We start from the raw sequence: 13,434 nt of genomic DNA, 5'->3' as shown, positions 1-13,434 counted from the left end.
ATTGCAACGCTTTATATAGTTAATGTTATAATCAGCGATCGACGATCGGCAACGGAAACAGACAAATGACTTTGAACTTGATCCGACTCATTCATCTCCCCTCATGCTGATGTCGTTTGATATGACGATCAGTATAACATAGTTGTAGATCGCAACACTGGCTATACCCACAACATAAGGCTGACCGGTTTTTCTTTGTTTCAGACTCGATCGTATGCACATGGTTTGAAAGAAAGATTGATGAAGTTATGGTCACGTTTTGTTTGTTTGCGTGCATTATTTGAAGTTGTTGAGTGTTTCGGTGGACAACAGTCGATTGATTGAATTTTTTAGAGTTTGAGGTCAACAAAATGCGCCGCGTATCTCAAATGTGGCCCTTTAATTGATTTACTTTTGCTCATCTGTTTGACAGGGCCACGAGCCAACCATCTTCGTCTACATCTACGTCTACGTCTAACTTGAGTGACCCTGAAGAGACCCCCGCTTACTCTTCTGAGTTGGGTTTAGTCGTTGTATAGGTATTTGGGTTTGTTATTGTTGTGTTGTTGTATGAATCGTGTGGCTGATTAAAACGAAATTTAATTTGAATTTCATTTCAACACAACAAACTTCAATTACTGTCCAATCAAACGGGGAAGCTGAGTGTAACAACTGCTGAAAGTGCTGAAAGTAGCAGTAAAATCGCAAACACAGTGGAACTAAGAAGCCAAAAAGGCGCATACTTTCAAAAATATTCTCAACTGAGAAAGAGATACATAAATAAATAACTGTCATCTTAAAGCCTTAATGTTGGTATAGGTTTATTTTAAGATTTCTTAAATGAAGATTAATGGTCATATAAAAGACTTTAAATTAATTCAGATTATAGGGGCAGAGTGCCTTTAAACTTGTTTTTAAACAAATTCCGCAAATTTCAGCAACTATCAATTTGATAAAATGTATTTTTGGTTTACGATAGGCTCTTATTTTAGTCTTCCGCTGTCCAACTGATAATCAATCATAAAAAGTATATGCAAATAAAAATAAAAGATTGAAAAGTTATACATAATTCTATTACTGCCAATGTTTATCAAGAATTCTCTGTTTGTTTGGTTAAAAGACGCTCTACTATACCCAACGATATAGAAAAAGGTTTCGCCTAGAGAAATATCTGGCTAGTGGAAATATCCACAAAAGGAGTCTTGACTGTAATTGAAAATTGAATATTTGTTATAATCGATCTACATTAGATCAAAACTTATTTGCCATAAGCTGTCGGGTTACAATATTTTTCTTTAAATTCGTATTTTATTTAAATTTTAAATGTAAATATGGATATTCTACAGTTTTAACAGACAAACAATAAACTTTGTAAGTAATTGTGTAGTTTTATTTTTATTTTCAAATTTTTTAATTATTTTATGAAAAAAAAAAATTATTTTATTGTCTAGAATACAGTATCTAAATTATTAATATTTGCCCGCTTCCGAACACATCAATTCCACTGTGCACGCAAGTTTTTCACTCTCTGATAATATTGCAAATAATTTTCTTTTTTATGTTGATTATTTTTTTTGGACAGCTACCATCGCGAGGCTCACCTTCAAGAAGACAACAGCACACCTTACGTGTATGGGGAGAACGTAGTGTTTTGCTTCATATTCTTTACAACATTTTTATGAACTTTGTTTTTCATTTGTTCGTTCGTTCATTTCAGTTATTCAGAGCTCATCATATTTTAATGTAGCGGATTCCGCGTCGGCATCTTTGGCTTTTTCTATGTTTTAAATTATTCTCCAGAGACTTGCATTCGTGATTTGAGCGGGCAATTTTATTGTTCGGCTCTTCGGTGTACTGGGCAAACAGTAAGAGAGTATAAGAGTTATTTTATTTGCTCGCCGAAGGGTTGGTTAAATCTCGCCCCGAAACAGTTGACTTCCTCTTGTTGCAGCTGATGCTGTTGGGTGTGTTTCGAGAAGAAAGGGGCCCACGAGCATATCAACTTGCTTTTAATTAACGCGCTTAGGATAGCATTAACTTGGCTTAAGCCATTTTTAATTTCAGAGCTAGATAATTGAATTAGTCCACCAGGCAGACGGTGGACAATGCACTGTTATCTCAGATAATTAATTTAGACGCAATTGTCCAGCAGTTGATAGTCAGTGACCAGCCAGGGAGCAGTGCATGTTGCCCCGTTCCCCTGCCAATATCCTTAGCCGTTTTACCCGGCACGTGCGTCGACTTTTTCATAAATCGTTTGCATGACCAACTGCAGAGTTTTGCACAGAACTCATTGCTTTGCAACTAAGCATTTTTATATAGCAAAAAAATGAAGCGACAGTTTTGACAACACACGTCCAGCCAACGAAGCAACGAATGTGGCATGGGGCAGCAACGAAAAAGAGAAAGAGAAAGAGGCAAAGCCAACTGACAGAACCCATATAACATATATGTATGTATGTATGTATGTTGTAGGATACGCACGTAGCACGCATTGGAACTAGTATATAGCTGGCAGCAAATGCGTCATGTTACCTGCCGGTAAGTAACAACATTGCCAAAATGGCAGCACCTTTTAGACGGGCCATGAAATCGAGTTTGCAGCTCACTCTCCTCATCTCTTCTCGTCTCCTCGCAGTGCAGCCCTACAATACTCGCATTGTGAGTACTCACATTGGTCCTTATATTCTGTCTATCGTACGCTGTGCCAACCGTAGGCAACCATAATTAAATGTCAAAAATGACGCTACGTGCAAGGCAAGCAAAGTGGCTCCAAGATGCTGCTGCTTGAGGCCAAAGTTCAACGAAAAATGCCAAAGAGTGTACGTTTTATTTTACCAAGTCTCACAAATACTTGCGACCATTCGACCATTCCTCTCGTGGACTCAAATAAATATTATTTCAACTAATTGTCGACTGACCAATTTTTACCACATAACAAATCCGAATGTTATTTTTCGGTAGACAACATAATGACAAAATTTGGTCTTGATCAGATGGCATGATATTCAAGAAAATAATATAGTTTTTGTAATGACTGAATAATCACTTTTTAATTTACAAGTTATGATTGAATTAGATATCGAGGCAAACTGTTCCATGTCATTGAAACTCATAATTATAGTCTAATATATCCTTCAAATACGTACAACAAAAAATTATTATTGGGTAAGAGGTGAAACAACTTTTTGTATTCTCTTAAAGTGGCTAACGGGTATGACTCAGTTGAGTTTCAAATTTTATTTTGCAGTTGAGAATTGTCAGCGCTAAAGCTAACTACTAGCAATTGAATACAAAACTTCCGAATTTCTTTTACTTAAAGTTTTCTATTTATTCTGTAGCAACAACCTTATATTTAGCAATATATACTTTATATCTTAGCAAGCAAGTTGTTCTTTATGTTATTTAAAACCGTGTGAATAGCAGATTACACAAAAAATTGGCATGCAGTGAGAAGAGAGAGAAAATATCATAAATATATGTTAAAATTTCATTGCATACCTTTAGGGTTGAAAATAATTCTTATAACCATGAAATATTTACTGTACAGTCAATGACAAAACTCATAAGATTGCAAATACCTGAATGTGCCAATGAACTAAAAAAAGTACTTTATATTTAGTTACATCAACAATGGCCATTTGTAATCGCTTAATTTGGGGACGAAAACTTTGCACAAAATCTAAAAACTTTTTAAAAATGTACTACTAAAAGTAATTTAACATTCCACTTCTTCCCATTATGTGCGTATGCTTCAAGAATTCCCTCTTCGTCATCCATCGCATTCAGCATTGTTAACTCTCGAAAAGTAGCTAGTAACTATTTAAAGTTTTTGTTATATTTTTATTTTTTTGCCTTCGAATACGTTGCATACTCTTTTATTGCCATTCGCTGATATTTGTTGCCCCTTGTTATTGTACAGTACTTTGCCCCAGAGGCATGCAAATACTGCAAGGAATCCAAAACCAAACAACAAGAAAGATGGTTATGAAAAAGTACTTAAAGTGCACAAAACTTATGTGCCAGGAGTTTTTATTCCGACAATTTCAAAGTTTTAGCAACATTCAAAGTTACCGCTCCCTGCTGGCCGATGGATGAACAGCTCTTTATTAGGATGTCGCTAGTTAATTTGATCAACATCATTCATATTGAATTCTTATGAAAACCCAAATTTTTGCCCTAACATTGTCAAAGTTCTATTTGTTTGTTAAAATCGGTTAATTGCTGGCATATTTAATTTGCTCTAAATGTTTGCAAAAATTGGTGTTGTTTAATTTTTATAATATTTTCGAACAACCACCACTTTCGCTCTGTCCTAAAAAACGGAATACCTAAAAATACATATATTGGCGAATTAATATTTATTTTCTAAATTTAACTTGGCGCACGGGAACGGTGACCACACAGACAGACAATCATGGCATGAGAAACTCGATAGTTTTTTAAAACTACTTCCGATGTGTTATTAAATTGTATTTTATAAAATTAAAAAAAACTCTCTTGGCAGCGGTGGGATTCGAACCCACGCCTCCGAGGAGACTGGTGCCTTAAACCAGCGCCTTAGACCGCTCGGCCACGCTACCATGTTCTACGACGCTGCCAAATACTGTTATCATGCTCGGTCGAATCTTAACAGTTAGAGGAAACATTTTTTTAATTTCATGGATTATTTCTAATATGGCTGTCAATGAGATTGACTTAATAAAAAAAAACACATCAAATAGCAAACAAAATTGGTCGATTTTATTCATTTTGTATCTCATTTGATATGTGAAATGTTTTTACCCCAATTTTTTTGATTTCTTAGCTATGTATTTTAATTCCGCAATTGTTTTAAATTTAATTTATTGCTATTATACATGGCAGCATGTTGTTCCACTCTTGATCAGGAATTCTAGGTAATTCCCACAATTAACTTCATTACCATACACGTAGCTCTGTCTGGACGTGATTTTTTTACAATTTACCAAATGAGGGCATTTAAAATGTACATCTTTGCAATAATTTTCCGACTGAACGCAATCGCCTTAAATTTCAGTAAATTCATGTGTGTTTCGCAAATATTTTGAATGCTGACGCGACTGCGCCTGCTTTTTGCAGACCTTTGCTGGCATTTTAATGAAACCACAAATGTTTCCGACCCTTACCTTATACCACCACCTAAGCCCATGCAGACGGAGACTTGGCTGGGAAAACCGCACAATTCTGTTTTTGTTTTGTTTTGTTTTGTTTGTCTCCCGTGCAAAGATTTTTATTGCAATTTTCTAATTTCATTGCGGATGCTACGTTGGGTTTCCATGAGCGGAGACTTGCCTGTCGCCAGCTTCAGTTTATGTGTGCAACATCAGACAAGAACCATAACAAAAGCGACGGCAAATTGTTGCTGTGGTTGCATACATACATACATACATACATATGTGTGTGCGCAAAGTATTTGTAACGAAATCGTCTTATACTATTGCCTTTCCGTTGTGCTCTCAGCTCAGCTCCCCTTTTACGTCACGCATAAATTCGCCTTTTCATTTGAATATTAAACGCATTTCCAAGCTGTCAAGACAAAAATGCTGACAGTTTTAAAACTAATACACATTTTAATGCAGGGATATTCCATACAAACCAGAATCAGAGCATCAGAAATTGATTTCGGTTCATTGATATTTACCCAATGAGCGCATTTATATGCGCCGCAGTATGGCAGCAAAATAAACTCAAGGTGTTGCCTATGCTCCCATAAAAATAGAAAAACATGAAAATATTACTACGGACTCGTTGCGTCATCGCTAACATACATACATACATAAATGGCACAGTGCAGGTACAAAGTTAATAAGAAAAGCACCACTAGTTGAGAGAGCAAGCAATAGTCGACAGCACGTCGTTTTGTTTCGTTTTCACTTGTAACGCATTTGACGCGACACGAGCAACGGGTAGCGTGGCCGAGCGGTCTAAGGCGCTGGTTTAAGGCACCAGTCTCCTCGGAGGCGTGGGTTCGAATCCCACCGCTGCCAAGCGAGAATTTTTTTAATTTGCTGAATTTATATTTTAAGTAAACTTGCTGATTAGTGATTAAATATTGATAAGAAAAGTTTCATTCTTATGCTTAATTGACCAGCACGCACCATTAATTGAAGAGTATGCTTTACTCGATTATTTTTATTTCTAAATTCAACTAATTTTTAATGGTTTTGAGAGGTGTTTCCAAATTTAAGTATACAATTGTTTTTCAGAAGTGGCTTACGGTTATTTGCGGAGCAATTAAAACATTCGTGAACTTATTTTCCCTGCCAGTTGTTTGTTGGCAGTTGAAGGGTTCCAAGAGCAATTCTATACTGAAGGTGACGTCCCTTGGCTAAGTGGCGACAGGTCTGTAACATTTGTTGTTAATGTTGAGCATTCTTCGTGCACAAGGCACGTTGGACAGATAATAATTTCCACTTGTTTTCTTCTCCTCTGTCGGTCATAAAAAATGGTTACAACTTTTTTGCTAATTGGGAACGGCGGCACTTTTCTACTTACTTAGCGTTGATATGGAAAACCCTTGAAATGCATGAGTACGTGTTTTTAGCTTAATTTGGAAACACGACAGGTAGCGACGGTAATGTAAGAAGTGCGCTAGAGCTTTTGTTTACCTAAGTAATAATTGCACTTTAGCTTTAGCTTTTTCAAATATTAATTTATGTAGATCGCCATCATACTATATTTGGTATTTGGTAGTAGTATGCGATTTAAGGAGAAATGTTGAAGTGTCGTAGGCCCCTTGATAATTGAATTCACTCTGCACGCAACAACAATTAAGAGCTGCCTACTCGTGGCAATGGCTTCACGTGATCGTAACATTTTCTTTAATTCGAGCTAACCTAGGGGATGGTTTTATAGGACACGATGCGATGCGAGACGAGACGTTCACGTAGCCAAAATGTGTTTAAGCAATGCAATGCAAGGCAAATGCGAGCAGCAATAACAGCCAAAGTATTGGCATGAGAGCACTCACATAAAAATACATTTGAAGTGGCTAAAAAGCAAACCGCAGCATTGTCAGCAAACACTGAAACATCATCATTATCGTTCTCATCATCATCAACAACGTCTTGACTCGCATTGCAGTTGCTGCTGTTGCTGTTGCTGCTACTGCTGTTGCTGCCATCGACGCTTGAGAGGGAAGGAATCGATGCTGTAATTGATGTCTTTGCGACATGTTTCCAAAGTGTTTACGTTGAAAATTACCCAAGTGTCGCAGTGTATAAGTATCTCTTCCTCTCCGATTTCAGTGTGTCTGTGTGTGTGTGTATGTTTCTTATCATGGGTTTGGGGTGTTTGGGGTGTGTCACCCACCCCCATTGACGCTAGTTGACAGCCTGCCGTTTACGTGCATTTAATGAAATGTGCTCCAAAATGGAAGCACGTTTCGGGCATCTATTTAATGAGCCTGGATGTGAGTGCAAAATGCTATTCCTCCTCACCACATGCCACCTCCATAGTCGCAGCCACTACCTTGGGCTTTGGCTTTGGCTTTCTCGTATGTAGGAGAGGCTCGTGAAATTTTTAAATGTCACAAAGTAAATTCAATTTTCATTTACTCGAATCGGGATGGCAATGAAAGCTGCAGCAGCTACATCAACTGCATTATTCAGTGCCACTCACTCACTCACTCTGGCTGACACTGGATCCCTTTTTTTAAGCCGACGAAAGCCACATAGATATGCACATATTTGGATGTTCTGATATCTCCTGTACTAGTTCTCACAGTTATTTTCCATCTGACGTTGGGGCGATGCAAACCGCATTTTAAAATTCATGTGTGTGCTCTCAACAATTCCCCACAAAACAAAATGCGATTAAATGTGTTGAAAATGCCGCAGGAAAAGCCACAATGGGTTAAGGAAGCGCCTTGTTTGCACATGTGCTGCAAATTGGAGGAATAGAAGCCAACGTACCTCTCACCTTATCCACCTCTTCCACCCCTTCCAATCCGAGCCCGACTCTCATCCAGAGTCAGACGCAGACCATGTCGAAGGTGCAAAAATGCGTTAAACATAACATGCTAATTCCAGGTGCTTGAAGTTACAATCTCTCAGCGTCGCCCTCCGCTGCGGTCCTTCACTTTTATCCACAGCTAGACAGTATACGTAATACGAGCGTTTTGTGTGCCATTTGATACTGAACATTTTGCAGCCAGTTGCCTTTGTGATGTTTGCTGCAGTGCAAACTTTTGTGGTCACAGACCAACCCTCAGTCTCAGTCTGTTTTCAGGCAAAGGCTCAAAGAATAGCATCTAATAATAGTAGCTGAGTAATTTAAAGTAACTTAAAGTACAGGTAAATAATTCGTAATACTCTTCAACATCATTCCCATTCTACCCAAATATAAAGCTTTCTTTCTTCTTTGCTCGAAATAGTCTTCTTTATTTAACCAAAAGCCTGTTAATCTCAATCAATATATTGCAAAATTTTATACCAGATTTCGCAGTTTCATGAAACGTGTAAACAAGAATGGAACACAAAATATTTCTAATTTTCCTGGGATATTTGGTAATGTGCACTCTGCAGGATGAACGTTGTAAAGGATCGCCGGTAAATTCAAGGATTTACGATGACATAAGTACTTCAACTCCACAATTATATGAAAATGTAATAACGTATATTATGCCTACGATTTTTGATGTTCCGCCGATGTGTCGACCTGGCTTTCAATTATTTGGGCAACCAAGGCGATGTCACAAAAAAGCTTAATGTAATTAATTTGAACAAATAAATGGATATGACTATTATTTATTTCTATTTATAATAGAAACACACATACGTAGATTTGTATTTATTCATCAAAACTAAAACAGCTAATAAAAATGGCAATACTGCACATTGGTACGAAATCCAATATGAGTGTCATTCAGTGAAATTTGCAGGAAATGGTGGTGCGCACTCTAACCACTGTGCTCGCTTACTCATCTCTCTCGCTCACCTCTCTCTCTTTAATTGTCGATGCCGGTGTGAATTTGTCTTCTTTTCTGTTGTTACGTTAATTTTCTATTTTCGAGTGCTTTCTTAGCACCAAATAAAATCGGAATGAACCAATGAAAAGCTTACATTCGCAAAGCTTTTCGTCGAGCTTTCTACCATATGATCAGCTGTTATCGCATTTTTTCAACAATTTCAGTCGGCAACGTGATGGACAACAATAAACACGCTGTTAAGAGCATTTTTCATAAGCCCGCTTTTCGCATCGGAATTGTTGTGCTTGTCGTACATGCTGTCTGTTGGTATGGATGGAATGCCACTAATAGTGGTGCAAACAACAAGAATGCCGCTGCCAAAGTGAACGAGAATCACGAAAAGATACGAGCCGCATTAAATGAGAATAAGTGAGATTTAAGCTTGGTAGAACAACCCATGAGTATTCGGCGTTGGATTATATAATTACTAAAATAATAATAAGTGGCGGCTGTGTATTTAAATATAACAAATAAATTTATAAAATGATTTAAAGAAATTCTGACTTTTTAAACATTAAATGTGCTATGTTTCAAGTACATTTAACAACAAATACTCCAAATAAATATATGTAAATATTTACTTTATTTACTTTCATGCTCACGTATGTTACATGAATAATGTTGACAGCAATTCGCATAGCGCTTAGTGATACAGTAATAAACACCTTCAGAAATGATCATGAGAACGATCACAAAATCGATAAAATAAACATATATTTTCAATATTAAAACATTTATTCAAGTTCGAAAAATAAAAGAGAATGCCGGTCTCTCTTTATGTCGTTGAGCTCATAAGACATGCGCATTAAGCACAAAAGCTTTTTCACTTCAACACCTGGCAGTGGTCAACTCGTCGTCTGATTGGGAAAGAGCTTTCGCCAGCAAGCGGTACATGTATGAATGCATATAGCAATATAAGCTTCCAATACGTTTTGAAACTTCAGAGAGGCTTTACAAGCTGAGTGTAGTTCAGTACTGCTATTTACTCTGTAAAGGTGAGAAGCTTGAGCCTAAACTGGATCTTTGGATACGATGAGCGATCGATTGTACATCTCTGTGTGCTGCGGACTGCTGCTCTGCTGTCTGCTCATCTCGCAAAGTGAAGGAGTGCCTGCTGGGAACGTTAAACAGATGCTGGTTCCACCTGTGCCACAGCGTGATGTTCTAAATGTTGACAACAATCCCGTTCTCCAAAGCATATGGGATGTACCACTTTTTTGTGAAAAGGGTTTCTCGCCAAGAGGTAATCCGCCGCGTTGTCGAAAGTCGGCGTAAAACACGTTCCAGTGATAACAAGTTTATACTTTTTATTCACAAATGCATTTAATAAAATAAAATACAGAAATGTGTAAGTTTTATTTTTATATAAATACGAAACTTGGTATTGTTACAAGTTTCTGCTGAATGGCAACACCTGTATATTCCATTGAATCAGAGTTTACTCATATAACTGATTAAATGATTCCAATCATTTATAACGGTATCAATGACTGAACAATGACGTGAGTCAAGTGTCTAAATGTCAATTTATTTCATCGGCAGCGAGGTGCTTATATGTGTGTTTATCTTTTAAACATAGTACATTTCTGAGAATTTTACTTTTTAAATAAAACACAATAACATTTTTTTAAAACTAGTTCCTTAGCTCCTCAGGCTGGCAATCGACAACGTCCGAAATACATTTTGAAACGCGGTGCGCACTTGATGTGTGCTCTACTCCGTACGGGCGATGCTGTACTCATCACACAAAGAAATACCAACACTATTAGTAGATGATATAGAAATTTCGTAGACAATAACTTCATATTTGTTTTTTCCGGAAATAAGAACGTTTGAATGGACGTCTAGTAAACAACTGAAAACGTTGACAAAGTGCGTATCTTATATATATAGCGCCAGTGAACTTACAGACCTTTCGCATTACTCAACTACTTAGCAGGAACAGCTGACAGTTTACGATACCCCGGGGATTACTTTCAACGATTATGAGGCACGAGCAATGTGTAGTATACGTAGTATGTATTCCCATTTCCCTTGTTTTGCTCGTGCAGCAGGCATTTGAGCTTTTGATTCTAGTAATATTGGTATTATAGTAATATTGTTGTGTCTATGCATTGTGATGTCATACTCGACATTATCTTATCGAAATTGTGACGCATTTAATATTATTTTCAAATGTAAAAGTGTTTACTCAATGCAATTGAACACTTTATTATATTTCTGGAAATTTATATACACAAAATTATACGAAAATATTTACTGATGCATCGTTTTCAAAATGTTTATTAAATATTTATGTAGCCAATCACAAATAGGTTGTTTGATCTTTAAAGCTGATTAGTTTCAAATTGTTTTTTTGAAGCGCAGTTTATGCACTTTGGCGGCAGCGACCGCTTCTAACATCGGATCCTTCTTTACATTTTGGATCGGTGGATAAGAGAAAGCGTCCCTCTATTGATTGTGGCTGAGTGTCCACAGAGAGTGGTTTTATATCGTTTTCTTTCGTATTAAAAATAGAAAATATATTATCGTCAACAGTGTGGTCGGTTTGATTGCTATCCGAACTTTGGTCCAAATTCGACGAAGTCTGATTATGTTGACCAGAGTGTGGCTGAACAGAGAAATCTTTGGGATGCGATTGAAATGAGTCACCAGATGGAACATTGCCAGTATGTTCTGCGTGCGGGAAAGAAATTAAGTTAGAGCTCACTTGTCCAGGTCGTGGTTGTAATGGACTTCCAGATTGACCTTGACTTGGTTGCTGGAGTCCAATTGGATAGGACTGTTCGATTTGACCTTGTTCTGGACGTGGCTGCAATGGACTTCCGCTTCCAGATTGGCTTTGGTTTGGCCCACTTGAATGTGGCAATCCTTGACCATTGAAACTAAACCCTTCGTCGGGTTGTTGCAGCCCAAAGGGATCTGTAGTTCCTTGTCCTGGCCGCGGCTGCAGTGGACTTCCAATGCTTCCAGGTTGGCTTTGGATAGGTCTTCCCGTATATGGCTGCCCCTGTCCTGGTCGAGGTTGTTGTGGAATGGCACTGTTGAAAAGTGAACCTTCCTCGACTAGTTGATTGCCAATGGTATCAGTAGTTCCTTTTCCTGGCCGTGGTTGTAGTGGATTTCCAATGCTTCCAGGCTGACTTTGGTTAGGAAGTTGGGCTGTACCTGGATGTGTCAGTCCCTGCCCTGGTCGAGGTTGGAATGAATTGTCATTGTTGAAACTGAAGCCTTCGTCAGGTTTTTGAACGCCAAAGGGATCTGCAGTTCCTTGTTCTGGCCGTGGTTGTAATGTATTTCCAACGCTTCCAGATTGGCTTTGGCTAGGTTGTTGGGGTCCTCCAGGATATGGCAATCCTTGTCCTGGTCGTGGTTGCAGTGGATTTACACCGTTGAAAATAAGACCTACGCCAGGTTGTTGCACTTCTGGCTGTGGTTGCAATGGACCCCCAGCATAGCCCTGTTCAGGCTGTTGAAATCCATTGGGACCATATCCCTGACCTGGTTGACCGCTCTGATAAGGCGGGACACCACCACCGTGTCCTGGCCTCGGTTGGTAAGCATTCCCAAAACCTGGGCGTCCTCCGTAACCTCCATTGGGGCTGCGACCTCCGAACCCGACGCCTTGCTGACCATTTATACCAAAGCTAGGCTCTTGAGATCCAAACCCTTGACCCGGATATGCACCTCCTCGATGCTGGTTGCCATAAACGGGCCCATAAAATGGGGGGCCATTATACCCGATGCTCGGAAAACGATCGTTTAATTGATTGGGATTGTAATCATGTCCGTGATGATGTCCATGGTAATGCCCGTGATTGTGGTGTCCTCTGTTGGGTGTATTTTTGAATCAAAGTAAGTGACAAAGCCGCGACTTTTGAGCTATGTACTTACCTCTGCTCCTGGTAATGAGCTCCCCTCTGATCCTCATTACTCTGATGTTCCCCTGAAAACCAACGATGCGCTGCTTCAGCCTCTACCAGTTGCGCACTTAGGATTGTTGTTATCGCTAACGGGGCCAGTGATAAGAGCCCAAGCTTACAAAACATATTGCCGCTTAAGTTTTACCAGCAGTTTTATAGACGACAGATCAAACGAGACTGACATCAACTATTTTGGATTCTAATTAAAAGACCTGCATTCCACTGGGACGCAATATAGCTGATAAGATGATCTGTTGAGACATCTCTTATACTTCTCAAAAGGAAAGACTTAGAATTAAGCTTTATAATCGATTATAAGAGCTAATGACTAAAGATTACGCAAAGAAATAATCTCTGAAATAAAAACGTACAAATTTGTATGCATTTTCAAGTAAATGTAAATGACGCGGAAGCTTTGCACTCATCAACAGCGATGAAATAAGAATATCAGTAGAGACACACACACACATTTAGGGTAACTCATAGTCGAGTCATCTCGTCACATGCCTAATTAGGTAAATTGCGAATAGCCTTTCCATGTTA

At 38.4% G+C, this 13,434-nt stretch overlaps 3 protein-coding genes and 2 non-coding genes across 5 annotated transcripts; 3 read left to right on the top strand and 2 right to left on the bottom strand.

The window, feature by feature from the left end:
* Window positions 1–4,480: 4,480 nt before the first annotated feature.
* Window positions 4,481–4,562, bottom strand: Trnal-aag (transfer RNA leucine (anticodon AAG)). Its single transcript has one exon. It is a non-coding gene; the product is annotated as a tRNA-Leu (tRNA).
* A 1,343-nt stretch (window positions 4,563–5,905) lies between these two features.
* Window positions 5,906–5,987, top strand: Trnal-aag (transfer RNA leucine (anticodon AAG)). The gene has a single exon. It is a non-coding gene; the product is annotated as a tRNA-Leu (tRNA).
* Window positions 5,988–9,138: 3,151 nt separating this feature from the next.
* On the top strand, window positions 9,139–9,774 carry LOC117569105 (uncharacterized). The gene has a single exon (XM_034250122.2). It carries the CDS (start codon window positions 9,144–9,146, stop codon window positions 9,339–9,341), a length of 198 nt encoding a protein of 65 aa, XP_034106013.1. The 5' UTR covers window positions 9,139–9,143; the 3' UTR covers window positions 9,342–9,774.
* A 115-nt stretch (window positions 9,775–9,889) lies between these two features.
* LOC117568494 (uncharacterized) lies at window positions 9,890–10,320 on the top strand. Its single transcript, XM_034249184.2, has one exon. It carries the CDS (start codon window positions 10,001–10,003, stop codon window positions 10,241–10,243), a length of 243 nt encoding a protein of 80 aa, XP_034105075.1. The 5' UTR covers window positions 9,890–10,000; the 3' UTR covers window positions 10,244–10,320.
* A 903-nt stretch (window positions 10,321–11,223) lies between these two features.
* On the bottom strand, window positions 11,224–13,084 carry LOC117568492 (uncharacterized). The gene is made up of 2 exons (XM_034249181.2): window positions 12,863–13,084; window positions 11,224–12,798 (listed from the first exon to the last, which is right to left on the bottom strand). Exons 1-2 carry the CDS (start codon window positions 13,015–13,017, stop codon window positions 11,337–11,339), a joined length of 1,617 nt encoding a protein of 538 aa, XP_034105072.1. The 5' UTR covers window positions 13,018–13,084; the 3' UTR covers window positions 11,224–11,336.
* Between the last annotated feature and the right edge of the window lie 350 nt (window positions 13,085–13,434).

Source organism: Drosophila albomicans, chromosome 3 (genome assembly GCF_009650485.2).
Source record: "Drosophila albomicans strain 15112-1751.03 chromosome 3, ASM965048v2, whole genome shotgun sequence".
In the NCBI taxonomy this organism is placed as follows: domain Eukaryota; kingdom Metazoa; phylum Arthropoda; class Insecta; order Diptera; family Drosophilidae; genus Drosophila; species Drosophila albomicans.
The sequence above is the reverse complement of the archived record's forward strand: the minus strand, read 5'-3'. Positions and strand labels throughout refer to the sequence as shown.